This window comes from Carlito syrichta, unplaced genomic scaffold (assembly GCF_000164805.1).
Source record: "Carlito syrichta isolate Samal-C Ts95f unplaced genomic scaffold, Tarsius_syrichta-2.0.1 Scaffold305688, whole genome shotgun sequence".
Lineage (NCBI taxonomy): Eukaryota > Metazoa > Chordata > Mammalia > Primates > Tarsiidae > Carlito > Carlito syrichta.
The window spans coordinates 253,682-267,390 of record NW_007249784.1 but is presented as its reverse complement, the minus strand read 5'-3'; the positions used below and the strand labels follow the sequence as shown (position 1 = coordinate 267,390).

At 51.2% G+C, this 13,709-nt stretch overlaps 1 protein-coding gene across 2 annotated transcripts; it reads right to left on the bottom strand.

Annotated features, from left to right (window-relative positions):
* Positions 1–3,269: 3,269 nt before the first annotated feature.
* Positions 3,270–10,138, bottom strand: ATP1B2 (ATPase Na+/K+ transporting subunit beta 2). 2 transcript variants are annotated; one of them, XM_021714621.1, is made up of 9 exons: positions 9,400–10,138; positions 7,566–7,694; positions 7,121–7,225; positions 6,810–7,015; positions 6,060–6,116; positions 5,939–5,965; positions 5,530–5,550; positions 5,104–5,202; positions 3,270–4,997 (listed from the first exon to the last, which is right to left on the bottom strand). In XM_021714621.1, exons 1-9 carry the CDS (start codon positions 9,509–9,511, stop codon positions 4,833–4,835), a joined length of 921 nt encoding a protein of 306 aa, XP_021570296.1. In that variant the 5' UTR covers positions 9,512–10,138; the 3' UTR covers positions 3,270–4,832. The 2 variants fall into 2 exon arrangements, with proteins under 2 accessions (XP_021570296.1, XP_008060533.1); XM_008062342.2 differs by lacking the exons at positions 5,530–5,550; positions 5,939–5,965 and having other exon boundaries at positions 4,715–4,997.
* Between the last annotated feature and the right edge of the window lie 3,571 nt (positions 10,139–13,709).

The following is a 13,709-nucleotide window of genomic DNA, read 5'->3' as shown; positions in this document are numbered from 1 at the left end:
TTTTTTTTTCCAGAACATACTTCCAAGTTGCCTTGTGGAAAAATAAATGAAGCTGTCACAACTGGAAAAATGAAATGGGAGCCCACACATACTCTCACACACTAAATAAGTAAATAAACCAGATGAATTAAATGTTAAAATTAAAATGAAATTAAAATTCCACCAAAAAATCCAGAAAATGCAAGTATAGGCTGGGCACCGTGGCTCACGCCTATAATCCCAGCACTTTGGGAGGCTGAGGTGAGAGGATTGCCTGGGTCCAGGGGTTCAAGACCAGCCTGGGCAACTTGGTGAGACCTCATCTCTACAGTAAATTGAAAAAAATAAGCCAGGCGTGGTGGTGCATGCCTACAGTTCCAGCTACTTGGAAGGCTGAGGCGAAAGGATCACCTGAGCCCAGCAGGTCGAGGCTATAGCAGCCATGAACATGCCACTGCACTCCAGACTGGGCGACAGAGTGAGACTCTGACTAAAAAAAAAGACGGCCAGGCACAGTGGCTCATGTCTATAATCCCAGCACGTTAGGAGGCCAAGGTGAGAGGATTGCCTGAGCCCGCAGGTTCAAGACCAGCCTGGGCAATTTGGTGAGACCTCATCTCTACAATATATCAAAAAAAAAAAAAAAATTAGCTAGGCATGGTGGCGTGTGCCTATAGTTCCAGCTACTTGGAAGACTGAGGCGGAAGGATCACTTGAGCCCAGCAAGTCGAGGCTGCAGTAGCCGAGAGCATGCCACTGCCCTCCAGCCTGGGTGGCAGAGTGAGACTCCAACTCAGAAAAAAAAAAATCATCAAGGAGATTTAAAAAGTTAACAACGGAGTAATAACCCAGTAGAAAAGCAAAATATTGTGCAGCTGTTTTAAAAAGTGAATTAGAAGCCGGGCTTGGTGGCTCAGCCTGTAATCCTGCTCCTTGGGAAGCTGAGGTGAGTGGATTGCCTGAGCCCGTGGGTTCGAGACCCGCCTGGGCAATTTGGCAAGACCTCATCTCTACAATAAATCAAAAACTAGCCGGGTGTGGTAGCACATGCCTGTAGTTCCAGCTACTTGAAAGGCTGAGGCAGAAGGATTGCCAGAGCCCAGGAGGTCGAGGCTGCAGTGGCCAGGAACGGCCACTGCACTCCAGTCTGGACGACAGAGTGAGACTCCAACTCAAAAAACAATAAAAATAAAAAGTGAATTAGCGTCAGGTGCAGTGTCTCACACTTGTAATCCCAGCACTTTGGAAGGCGGAGGCAAGAGGGATGCCCACTCAGGGGTTTGAGATTAGCATGGACAACTTGGCAGGACCTTGTCTCTTCAATAAATCAAAGAATTAGCTGGGTGTGGTGGCACTCGCCTATGGTTCCAGCTACTTGAAACGCTGAGGAAGAAGGATCGCCTGAGCCTAGCAGGGACTCCAACTCAAGAAAAAAAAATGAATTAGTGAATTATGGCTGGGCACGGTGGCTCATGCCTGTAATCCCAGTACTTTGGGAGGTGGAGATGGATTCAAGACTAGCCTAGGCAACTTGGTGAGACCTTGTCTCTACAATAAATAAAAAAATTAGCCGGGCCTGGTGGCACGCTGCCTGCTACTTGGAAGGCTGAGGCAGAAGTGGATAACATGCTAAATTTTATCACACACTCTTGAGCCCAGCAGGTCAAGGCTGTGGTGGACATGAACTTGCCACGGCACTCCAGCCTAGGTGACAGGGTGAGACTCCAACTCAATCAATCAATCAGTCAGTACTTCTCAGGGGAAGTACTGACACATGATATTTGCTGAGTAGAAAAAGTAGGATGCACAAAAGTGTATGGCCGGGCTCGGTGGCTCAGCCTGTAATCCCGCGCCTTGGGAGGCCCAGGTGAGTGGATTGCCTGAGCCCGCGGGTTCGAGACCCGCCTGGGCAACTTGGCGAGACCTCATCCCTACAATAAATCAAAAAATTAGCCAGGCGTGGTAGCGCGCGCCTATAATTCCAGCTACTGGGAAGGCTGAGGCGGAAGGATCGCTGGAGCCCAGCAGGTCAAGGCTGCGGTGTCCGGGAGCGGCCACTGCACTCCAGTCTGGGTGACAGAGTGAGACTCCAACTCAAACAAACAAACCAAAGAAAAGTGTGTATGATGTGATCCAATTTTGGTTTGACAATGACCAAAACCCAGTTATCCTTATCTATATGATGATGATGTGTGTGTGCTGTGTGTCTATTTTGCATTCATGATGAAATTTGTACATGTGTAATAAAGCTATTTTTCAAGAGAAATACTAATATTGCAAAAAAAATCCAAAACAGAAATAAAAATTAGCTATAAACCCATCTCCTCCCCCATATACCACAATAAACATTATATATATCCATCATCCATTTTTCCCTATGCTTATGTGTGGGTACTTTTATACATTAGAATCATACGGTCCGCCGGGCTCAGTGGCTCAGGCTGTAATCCCAAGGATGAGATGAGTGGATTGCCTGAGCCCACGGGTTCGAGACCCGCCTGGGCAACTTGGCGAGACCTCATCTCTACAATAAATCAAAAGTTAGCAGGGTGTGGTAGCGCACGCCTGTAATTCCGGCTACTCGGAAGGCTGAGGTGGAAGGATCGCCGGAGCCCAGCAGGTCGAGGCTGTGGTGGCCGGGAGCGGCCACTGCACTCCAGTCTGGGTGACAGAATGAAACCCCAACTCAAAAAAAAAAAAAAAGAATCGTATGGTCCATATTATTTTGAGATCTATATTTCTTCTATTCGTCTATTCTCATCTGTCTGTTAACATTTGCTGATGCTCTTCTCTCAAAACCGCCCCATCCTTTAAGTCCCAGCTTAAATACTGTATCCTGTAAGAAAACTTCCCTTCAAAGCCCCTGAAAGCGGATGACCATGCTAAATTTTATCACAGCTGTTTCCCCTTCCTTGAATCACGTTTATGTCTACCTTGTATGAGAGTTTCTCGTGTGCTCCTCACCTCTCCCGTTAAACTGGGGAGCTTCTTGGGGGCAGGAACTCTGCCTCTTTCATAAGTGTGTCCTCATGGTGCCTAGAATGCACACAGTAGGCATTTTATAAGTATCACTGTACAAAAATACATAGGTTTCCTTTCTTGTATCGAGTGAACTCAAGATGGTGTGCACTAAATTAGTCAAAGTGAAGTGGGTAGATGCTTGAACACTGGAAGGAAGAGGTCATAGCTGGAGAGCAGCCCCCAAAGCCTCAGGAACCCTCAGGATCATCCAAATCCACCCTTCCTTGGGCTCTTCCAAATGCTCAGAAAGGAACAACCCACACATAGGGTTCTGTGTATGATATATATTTATATATATAATTGCTCTCATTTTATTGTACTTTATCCTCTTTTTACAGTAGATCTGACACAGGCATTAAATAACTGCAGAGAGAGAGACCATGGTGCGAAGGGCGGGGTGTGCAGGAAAACATGGGGACCCAAAGGGAAGAGACACAGATCCAGCAAGAAAAAAGAGGGAAGGGTCTATCTGTGGGTGGAGTGTGGAGGCTGCAGCATTAAGAAAAGAAAAAGGAGGTTAGAGAGGGTGAGAAAGTAAGTGAAGGGACACTGGAGGAGAAAGAGTTAAAATGCCTCTACAGCTAAGAAGACCCAGAGCAGGAGGTGCTTCATTGAACATTCTATGGGCATTATGGGGTTTCTTAAAAAGGCAAAGCCAAGGGGGTCTGAAGGAGATGGAGCCAAGAAATCCAAAGTCTAGATTGAAGAGGATATTTGGAACTTTCAGGCTGGCATGCGGAGGAAAAGGACGGAGTTAGTGATAAGGTGATAACTTGCTAAGAGAAGCCAGAGAGGGGATGGTGGGGGCAGATCTAGGCTCAGGGGAAGGAGGTGGAATAGTCCCCTAGCCAGCTGATGTTTCCAAGGTGGCCGCTGGGGACCGAGCCAGAATGGCTGCCCCTCCCCCAGAGCTCCCTGGGAAGTGGAACTTGAAGGATATTCTGGGAAGGCAAATGGGGGAAGGGAGCCATCAGTAAAAACAAAGTGGATATTCAGCCTAGGTCAACCCCGCCCCTCTGAGTAGCAGTTACTTGGGTGATACAAAGGACCAGGAGGAAACCGAAGTCAGGGGCTGCTGCTAGAGGATTTTCGACAAGGGTCAATACAGGCTTCTCTTCCAGACCCTCATTTCCCAGTTCACATAGTCATCATAGGGTGAGAAGCTGAATGTGACAGGAAAGAGGCAAAAGGCTACAGAACCCACCTAGTCCTCAATGACAAATAACTGCCTGCCTTTCAGAGGAGAGAATCGGGATGAAAAGGAGGTGGGGAAAGGCCTGTCAGTAGAGCCAGCTAACTCAAAAGTCACCAAGATAGCAACTGTGCAGATGAGGGAGAAAGTGTGAGAAAGAAAGACAGAGAAAGGAATGGAAGGAGGGAGCACCACACTCGTTTCTGGAAGCAAAGGAGTGAAACAAGGCCGTGTGTGTGTGTGTGTGTGTGTGTGTGTGTGTGTGTGTGTGTGTGTGTGTGTGTAGCTGGGTGGGTCAGTGGGTATTTTCTGTAGCTTTTAGAACAGGCAGGCAGGAGAGGGGGTAGCTCTCATAGCTAAATCAGAATTAGAAAGGCTCCTGACTCCTCTATGGCCATCTTGGTAGCCCATCTTCCCGTCTCTGACTGAGCTAAGGTTGGGATGGGAGAAGGTGGTGGAAGATGCATACTGCCAGGGAATTACAATGGACATGAGGCTGGATTGAGAAGTCAAGGAAAAGGGCAAGTCATAGCTCTGTTATAAAAAATACCTTTGGGGTGGGTGAGGGAGGGATCAGGCAGGGTCAGGGACATTCCAGAAGCATCCACAGGAGAGAGATGGGGGGCGGGAGGAAGGGGCCTCAGGTTTTGTTGATGCGGAGTTTGAAGGCCACGCGGCCAGCGAACTTGTCTCGTTCATCATCCGTAGCGATGTTGGCGGCGTTGATGCGGCATTCCACATTCACCTCCACGTTGGGAGTCACATTCAGGAACTTCACAGCCACCAGGGGCTGTGTGTAGTTCACCTGGGCCAGAGGAGCAGTGCGAGGGTCTAGGCCTGGGACAACTTGACTTCCTTCCCAAGTTTACAACCCGCACCCGCCATCAGCCTGGGCCTCCCATGGGACTTACGTGGAACTTTTTGCCATAGTAGGGGAAGTACATGAGGTCGATGTTGCCATTGGCAGGGAACATGACAAAGTTGCCGAGATTCTCAGCATCTTCATCTCGCTGCAGAGGTGCAGGAAAGTAAAGAGGTGAGCAAGTTAAGGATGGCAGGCACCCAGAATCTCACCAGGCTTCCCTTTGTTCTTCCTTCACCCCCAATTATTGCTGTCTTAAGTCAGCTACCCTTGAGCTGTGAGTGTGTGTGTGTGTGTGTGTGTGTGTGTGTGTGTGTGTGTGTGTGTGTGTGTGTGTCTGTGTGTGTGTGTGTGTGTCTATGTGTATGTCTGTGTGTAGGAGAGGGATGGCCTGCTTTTGTCATCAGACTAGGAAATCCTGAAGGTTACTAATGACACTGAAGCCTCCTATTCAACTCCTACCCCAAGTCCTTACCCCATCCTCAGGAGTCGGTTTCTGGAGCAGAGCCAAGAAAGAACAGATAAATGAGTAAGGGTTCAGTAGGATGTAAGGAAAGGGGCTGTGAATGGAAAGGGGCAGCAAGTTTCTAGAGAGGACAGAGTAAGGGGAATGGGTTCCCAAGGACAACTTAGTGGTGGCAGATGGTGCTAACAGATTAGCAGCTACCAGATACCTAAATGGAACTGAGGAACAGAAGCAATAAGGGAAGGAGAGCGGAAGACATGGACAATAAGGGAATAATGGAGAAGGTGGGAGGGTGAGGGAGAGAAGCCAGAGACCAGGAATTTGGTGGAGGAGGGATTGTGTCTGCCCCAGGAGAACAGGCTTCTGCATCCCAGAGAGAAGCAAGAGGAGTTCAAGCTGCAGTGGAACCCACTCTTACCCCCTTGTTTCTATGATGTTGGGGCCTCTGGGAGCAAAGAAGATAGGAAGAGATGGATGAACCACACAGAAACCATGAAGGACAAACAGGTGAGCAGATGGACAAGGCCCAACAAACTCACCTTCCCAGCACAGGTAACATTCATACTCTGGTTTGCTCCTGCATAGAAGTTGATGACCTGGAGTGAGAAGGGAGGGTGGAGAGAGTCAGAGGAAGAAGTTGTCAAAGACAGGCATTCAGATCAAGCTAAGCTGGGCACAGTGACTTGTGTCTGTAGTCCCAGCTACTGAGGCAGGACTTGAGCCCAGGGGGTCAAGCCTAGCCTGGGCAATAGAGCAAAACCCTGTCTTTAAAAAAAGAAAACAAAAAGACAGGCATCCAGCCTTCTAGTTACAGAGCTTTGCTTTCAAGGCCCACCTCTCTTATTCTCTCGGCTACTCAAACATCCAAAAATCTCTCATTCCTATTAGCCCCAGTGAAAGAATGCAACTGTCAGGCTGGACACAGTGGCTCACGCCTATAATCCCAGCACTTTGGGAGGCTGAGGTGAGAGAATTGCCTGAGCCCATGGGTTCGAGACCTGTCTGGGTAACTTGGCGAGACCTCATCTCCACAGTAAGTCAAAAAATTAGCCAGGCATGGTGGCGTGTGCCTGTAGCTCCAGCTACTTGAAAGGCTGAGGTGGAAGGATCTCCTGAGCTCAGCAGGTTGAGGCTGCAGTGACCGTTGAGTGTGCCACCACTGCACTCCAGCCTGGTTGACAGAATTAGACTCCAACTCAAAAAAAAAAAAAAAATGACAATACAACTATCAGCAGATGGTGGTCCCAGCTCCCTCCTCCACTCCCCCTGGCGACCAAGATCATGGGTACCCGGTTCATCTTGATGAAGACACAGGGCTGCCCAGTGCTGTAACCATAGTGAGTGGGGTCCCCAATGCCAGAGCAGTTGCCCAGCTGGGTCCGGTTGAATTGGCAGGCACGTTTTGGGTAGTTGAGGACTCCGTTATCTGGCTGTTCATAATAGCGCCCAGGGCGGCAGACATCGTTCTTTTGGGCTTGGATGGAGTCGTTGTAAGCTAAGGAGGTGGGAGGGAGAGAGTCAGGGGCCCAATGTTCTGCTTCCAGGGTTCCCAATCCCTACCCAAGGTCCTGGACTGCCACATAGTTAGCCCCACACTCACGTTCCAAGAACTTGTTGAGTTTCTGAACATGCTGGTCCCAGCTTTCAGTGTCACTGACATTGACAATGACATCAAGGTTCTCAGTCTTGGGACGAATCATCAAGCCTATAGCCAACGAGGGCAGGAGTGGGAGATATATATCAGATGAGGGACCACACACAAAGGAAAGAAGATAGATACAGAGGACACCAGGGTGAGGGATGGTGTGAAGACCTAGATTGTCTTCACAGGAGGATGATCTTCTGTGGTTATCTGCCACTTCCACAGATCACATACTCCCAGCTGCAGGACATAGGAAGAAAGGCAGACTTCAAGAAGAACTTCCTGGCACATGGTGATTGGGTCATCAGAACCAAACTCCCGAAAAGAACTATATATTCCTTTTGGAGGCTTAAGGGCACGACTGGTGGTTAGAGTAGCTGGTAGGGGGAGCCTCTTCACTCACCAGGTGTAGCCAGTCGGTCCTGGTACTTGGGGGTATGGTCAGAGACAGTCTGCAGCATCACCCACATGGTAAGGGAGAACATGGCAGTCAGGAAGCCATAGAAGACGAGGTAGAAGAGGAGAATAAAGGCTAGGGAGGAGGAAGCAGGGTCAGCAGGTTCTAAGTTTCCCACCATTACCTCACCTATCCCCACACACTCCTCTACCCACTCAGTAGTTCTGCACTGGGGCCGGCTGCAGAGCCATAAGGACATCTTAGAGCCTTCCCCTGGGAACAAAATGAGACAAGCTGGAAACAAGCAGTTGTGCCTGGCTTCCAGCCATGACTCCCAGCCCCCTCCTGGTCCTAGGGCACAGTGAAGCCCGACCTTGTGGAGGCCACAAGAGACCTAAACTCTTGTTGCTGGGGCAACCCCAAGTAGAGGCTGCTGTCATTTTGCCTCCAATTACATTTCCAACTTCTCAACCATGCATGGTCCTGAAAAGGCACACATCTGTTACCTCTGAATTGCTTCAAGCTGTGCTAGTACAATGACTTTTTAAGCTGGTACTGGAACCACCCCACAGAGCATGGACCCTCAGACTTCAGAATCTCCTCTGGTGCCCCGCAAAAGCAACACCCTGAACACAGCTTCTGAAACGAAGGACCTAACACCCTGGCCTAGCTACAAATCTCTCAGAGACAGCTGTCAGAACCTTTGGCAGTCACCCCGCCCTCAACTCACACCCAGAACGGAGGGCAGAGGCAGGGAGTAAGGGTAGAAACTCCCACAGCCTTCCTTTGATATGACCTCTCCATCACTCCCCTAGGCTGGTGTAAGGGCCCACCACCCTGGACTCCAGTCTTTCAATCTCTGAAGACACTTCCTCCAGGAAGTCCTCAGATCCCAAGCATTTTGGGATCCCTCCCATCCCTGGGGCTAGATTTTGAGTTCCCTGAAGGCCTGGATTGCATTGGACCCACCTCAAGAGCCCCTAAGTAGGTGGGCTGATGGGGACAGTGCCCAGTCAGTGCAGATATATTGTCAATTGTGTCATATAGTGTGTCTTTGACTTCCCTCTTGGCCATCCCTTTGGGAAGAATTCTGACCCTCACCTGCACCTGTCACCAGACCCCCTGACCACAAACAACTTCCCACCCTACCCCCCAGGTCCTGCCATGTAAGGGTAGAGAAGCTCCATCCGATTCCCAGACACACCCGGCTGGATGAGTACACGTCTTACCCCAGTGACCACTCCTCCCGCGCCACCACCACCAAGGCGGAACATGCAGTCGCAAAAACTGTCACCCATCCCAGTAGCCCCCCACACACAAAGCAGTCACAGAAGGATTCAAACACCCGGCGGTGGGATGTAGACAACTTCCGCTGTGAAGAACCCCCCTAACACACCCCCTCCAAGACCCGCCCCCTCATGAATGTTCCCAGGGTCCAGGGGGTGGGCACGAGCTAAAAATAGATGAGGTTGGCGAGCTAGTGAGAACCGGAGGGAGGGAAGGGGCGCTCTTCGGAGGTGGGGGACAACCGTGTGGAGCGGACAGGCCCGAGAGCTAGCGTGAGCGCCGCGGCGTGGACACGCGCGCAGAGCTCGCGACCCCCCGCCCGAGGGGGCTCCGCGGGGGGCGGGAAGACGGCTGTGACCTACTTTCTCCGCCTCCGCACGGCCAGCCGGAGAGATTAGACTGGTGATTCGGCCCCCTCCCAGCCCAGAGCCCGGCAGGGGGGCTGGACGCCGAGGACCCGGGAGGGGAGCTGGGGGCGCGTCGGCGGGACCCTGCGCCCCCGAGGCGTCGCCCCGCGGCTCCCCCGAGCCCCTTGCGCTCTGGCCCCGCGTACCCCAACTGGTCCCGGTGCGGCCCATAAACTGGTGCGTCCTCGGGTTCCACACGAACTCCTTCCACTCCTCAACCACCTGCCCGCAGCTCTTCTTCTCTTTCTGGATGACCATCTTGGCGGCTCAGGGCGAGTCCCAGCGCGGGGCGGGGGGCTGCGGAGAAGCGGGGGCTCTGCGCGCTGAAGCCCTCCACGCACCCGAAAGCGCGGGGAGCAAAGGCGGAGGGAGCGAAGGAGACCCCTCTCAGATATGCAGCTGCAGCAAATTCTGGGGTGCACGGCCACGCGCTGCGGGGTGCTGGCCTCGCGGCGGAAGATACACCGATCCTAGGCCCCCCAACTGCGGTGAAAAGGGGGACTGTCCGAGCAGGGAAGGCTAACAAGGGGAAGAGGTGTGAACGCAGCTTCACCTCCCAAATCTCCTAGAAGCAAAAGAAAAAAGGGTGCAAAAACAGACGACTACGGAACCCAAGCAAGACGCAGAAAAAGCGGGGCGCAAAGAGGCAGGGAGAGGTGGGGGAGGGGACCGCCCCGAAATCCGAGATGTAAAGAGGCTGTGGAACCTGGCGGGTGACCGCTCAAGGCTCCTCTGTCAAGCGGAGACCACTGCACCAGTGGTGGCTCGGCCGCTGGGGTGGGGCGGGGACGCGCAGTTGGGGGACAGCCAGGAATGGGGGGCCCCCCAGGCGGAGCCTCCGCTCCTCAGCAGTGCGGGGCCAGCGATCGCGGCGCGCAGTCTTTATACTCTGCGGCTCTGGGGGTGCCCGCCCCCTTCCCACCCCCAGAAGCTCCGCCTTCTCGCCGCTGGCCCAGGCGACCTCATACATATGCAAATATGGAGAGAGGGATTGGCCCGCCCACTGTCGCCTCTTAGGGACCAGGCAGTCTCTCCCTACCCCCACTCCAGGTGCTGGACTGGGACTGGGTGGAAGGAAGAGATAGAGGGCGTGTCTGGGCGGAGTAGAGGGAAAGATAACCCCAGAGAAACTCAGAGACAGAGAGAGAAGCAGATATATGCTCAAAGGTGGGGGCCCTAAGTGGGGAGTTGAAAACAGACTAAGACGCAGAAGCGGTGGAAGAGTCCGGGAGACAGACGGGGCAGAATGTGAGAGGAAGAGAGCTAGAGACCAAGAAAGACAGGGCGAGCAAAGAGATCAGCTGGGATGCTGGACCCGTCTGGATGGAAGCTACAACAGGCTACACAGAGATGAGTAAAGGCCACCGCAGGAGGGAAATTCCCCTAGTGGGAGCTGCTACCAGTCCCCTAGACACATTTTCTCCAGTCTTTCTGGCCCCTTGTACACACCACCAGGTTCTCTACACGTGCAGGGACATCCCCATCTACAAGCCTCCCTGAATGACACATTTTCAGTCCCCAGTATTGCCCTGAAACCCCAGCCCTGCAGGAGGTCCTTAGGTGCTCTGCTTCCCCACACTCCCTTCCCCATGTCTGAACTCCATTTGGATCAGCAAAAACGTGTAGAGCACCTTCTAGAGACTGTACAGCTGTAGCCCTGGGGATAGGTTAAACTGAAATCTAGACTGAAGTTACAGTTCTCACAGGGCTCAGTCTAGTGGGGGAACTAGAAGAGCCTCTAAATACCACATGTTGAAATCATTTTCAGCCGGGCTCAGTGGCTCAGTCTAGTGGGGGAACTAGAAGAGCCTCTAAATACCACATGTTAAGAATCATTTTCAGCCGGGCTCGGTGGCTCAGTCTGTAATCCCGCGCCTTTGGGAGGCTGAGGTGAGTGGATTGCCTGAACTCGCTGGTTTGAGACCCGCCTGGGCAGCGAGACCTCATCTCTACAATAAATCAAAAAATCAGCCGGGCGTGGTAGCACATGCCTGTAATTCTGGCTATTCAGAAGGCTGAGGCGGAAGGATCGCCGGAGTCCAGCAGGCGAGGCTGTGGTGGCCGGGAGCGGCCACTGCACTCCAGTCTGGATGACCAAGTGAGACTCCAACTCAAAAAAAAAAAAAAGAATCATTTTCTCCACCTCTTTTCATCTTTCTTCAAAGCTTGTCACTTTTCCTTGGAGAAGTCCCCCCCTCCAACTGCCAACCTAAATCCTTGGCCAAGTATCGACATCGCACATCTAGACTATCACCCTTGTCCTCAAACTCACTCCTTTCAGTTCAGGGCCAGCTTTATGACAGGGGACCTGTTCTGTCCCACAAGGCCTATGCTCAGAATTGCTTGGTTTAATGCTCTACTTGCTGTCCCTGTCTCAAAATTCTTCATAGTTCTTTCTTCAAGTCTGCTTTGTAAATGAGGTCCAACGGGACACTAATGCATGCATGGGGAGCAGAGGAAATACGTGTATTATGCCATCCCATTCACATAGCAGTGAAGATGTTTCCATAAGCACAGAATTCTGGTGGACCTGCAATGTGTGGGAGTTTAGCCAGACTCAAAGTGAGTGCAAATAAGTGGGTTATGTCTATAACTGAGTAAGTGGGGGAGGGGGGTGCTGACAGCTGAAAGATCACACTTTCTGCTGGAAGCAGAATTTGCTTTGAACACATAAAGCAAGCAGTGGCATTCTAGGAGGCAAGGATGATCATGACATTGTATCATACCCTTTCTTAGTCATGTCACTTCCCTGTAGTAGTTGGTTACTTAGATTGGTAACAATGACATAGAAAGGGAAAGCTGAGACAACCCATAGTTCCTTTTCCTTTCAGCCCTTCTTTACTTATCAGCAAATTTCAAGTAGAAAAATGTTCATTTAAAAAAGTTTTTTTGTTTTTTTTTTTGGAGTTGGAGTCTCATTCTGTCACCCAGACTGGAGTGCAGTGGCTGCTCCTGGCCACTGCAGCCTCGACCTGCTGGGCGCTGACAATCCTTCCGCCTCAGCCCTCCAAGTAGCTGGAACTACAGGCATGCACTACCATGCCCGGCTAATTTTTTGATTTATATAGTAGAGATGAAGTCTCACCAAGTTCCCCAGGCGGGTCTCGAACCCACGGGCTCAGGCAACCCACTCACCTCGGCCTCCCAAAGCACGGGATTACAGGCTGAGCCACCCAGCCTGGCTTCATTTTAAGAATTTAAAGTCGACCGGGCACAATGGCTCACACCTATAATCCCAGCACTTTAGGAGGCTGAGGTGAGAGAATTGCCTGATCCTGAGGGTTCAAGACCAGCCTGGGCAACTTGGAAAGACCTCATCTCTAAAATTTAAAAAAACAAATTTAGCCGTCTCAGTGGCTCAGCCCGTAATCCCACGCCTTTGGGAGGCTGAGGTGAGTGGATTGCCTGAGCCTGCAGGTTCGAGACACGCCCGGGCAACTTGGCGAGGCCTCATCTCTACAATAAATCAAAAAATTAACTGGGCTTGGTAGCACACGCCTGTAGTTCCAGCTACTCGGAAGGCTGACGCGGAAGGATTGCCAGAGCCCAGCAGGTCATGGCTGCAGTGGCCAGGAGCGGCCACTGCACTCCAGTCTGGGCGACAGAGTGAGACTCCAACTCAAAAAAATAAAAATAAAAAATAAAAAGAACAAAACAACAACAGCAAAGCAACAACAAACCATAAGAAGCTGAGCGAACTGTGGAAAAAAGGAAAATGATTTATACTTTAGTGCCTCTAATGGCACTTCTTTTCTACATTTTGAACAAGGGGCCCTGCATTTTCATTTTCATTTTGCACTGAGTCCCCAAAATTATGCAACTGGCCCTGCTTCAGTCTATTCTGCAGCAGACTCTGGATTAATTTTCTCAAAATACAGCTTTAATTAGGCCACTCCTCGGCTCAAATTTCTTCAAAGGCTTCTTGTTGCCCGGCAGGATGCAGTCCTGATTCTTCAGTCTAACCTGCAGAGTACTTCACAATCTACACCAAGCCTGTAGCTCAGGGAGGAAATGAGAGCCCTTCACACCCCTTCTCCCATATCTTTTTCACTAGTCCCCAACTAGTTATCTGCTGGAACTGAGCTGGCCACTCCTGGGATCAACTGTGCTTACTCACACTTCACATCCTTATCCATGTCATTCCTTTGTCTTGGGAGACTGCCTGCCCTTCATAGGTCAGCCCCAACTCTCATCCATTCATCCAATGTATATCTAATGAGTATTTGCTTAGAGCCAGGCACTACTGCTATTCCAGTCACTGTGTTCCTGAGGCTTCCACTCTAGTAGACAATAAAATAAGCAAACAAGGCGGACTCAGTGGCTCAGCCTGTAATCCCGCGCCTTGGGAGGCTAAGGTGAGTGGATTGCCTGAGCCTGCAGGTGCGAGACCCGCCTCGACAACTTGGTGAGACCTCATCTCTACAATAAATCAAAAATTAGCCGGGTGTGGTAGCGC

Coding starts and splice junctions, on each gene's coding strand:
- ATP1B2 (XM_021714621.1), bottom strand. CDS start 9,511: ATGGTCATCCAGAAAGAGAAGAAGAGCTGCGGGCAGGTGGTTGAGGAG. Junction 6,117..6,809: donor TCTTCATCAAGATGAACCGG/GTACCCATGATC, acceptor TTCTCACTCCAG/GTCATCAACTTCTATGCAGG. Junction 4,998..5,103: donor ACTATGGCAAAAAGTTCCAC/GTAAGTCCCATG, acceptor CCTCTGGCCCAG/GTGAACTACACACAGCCCCT.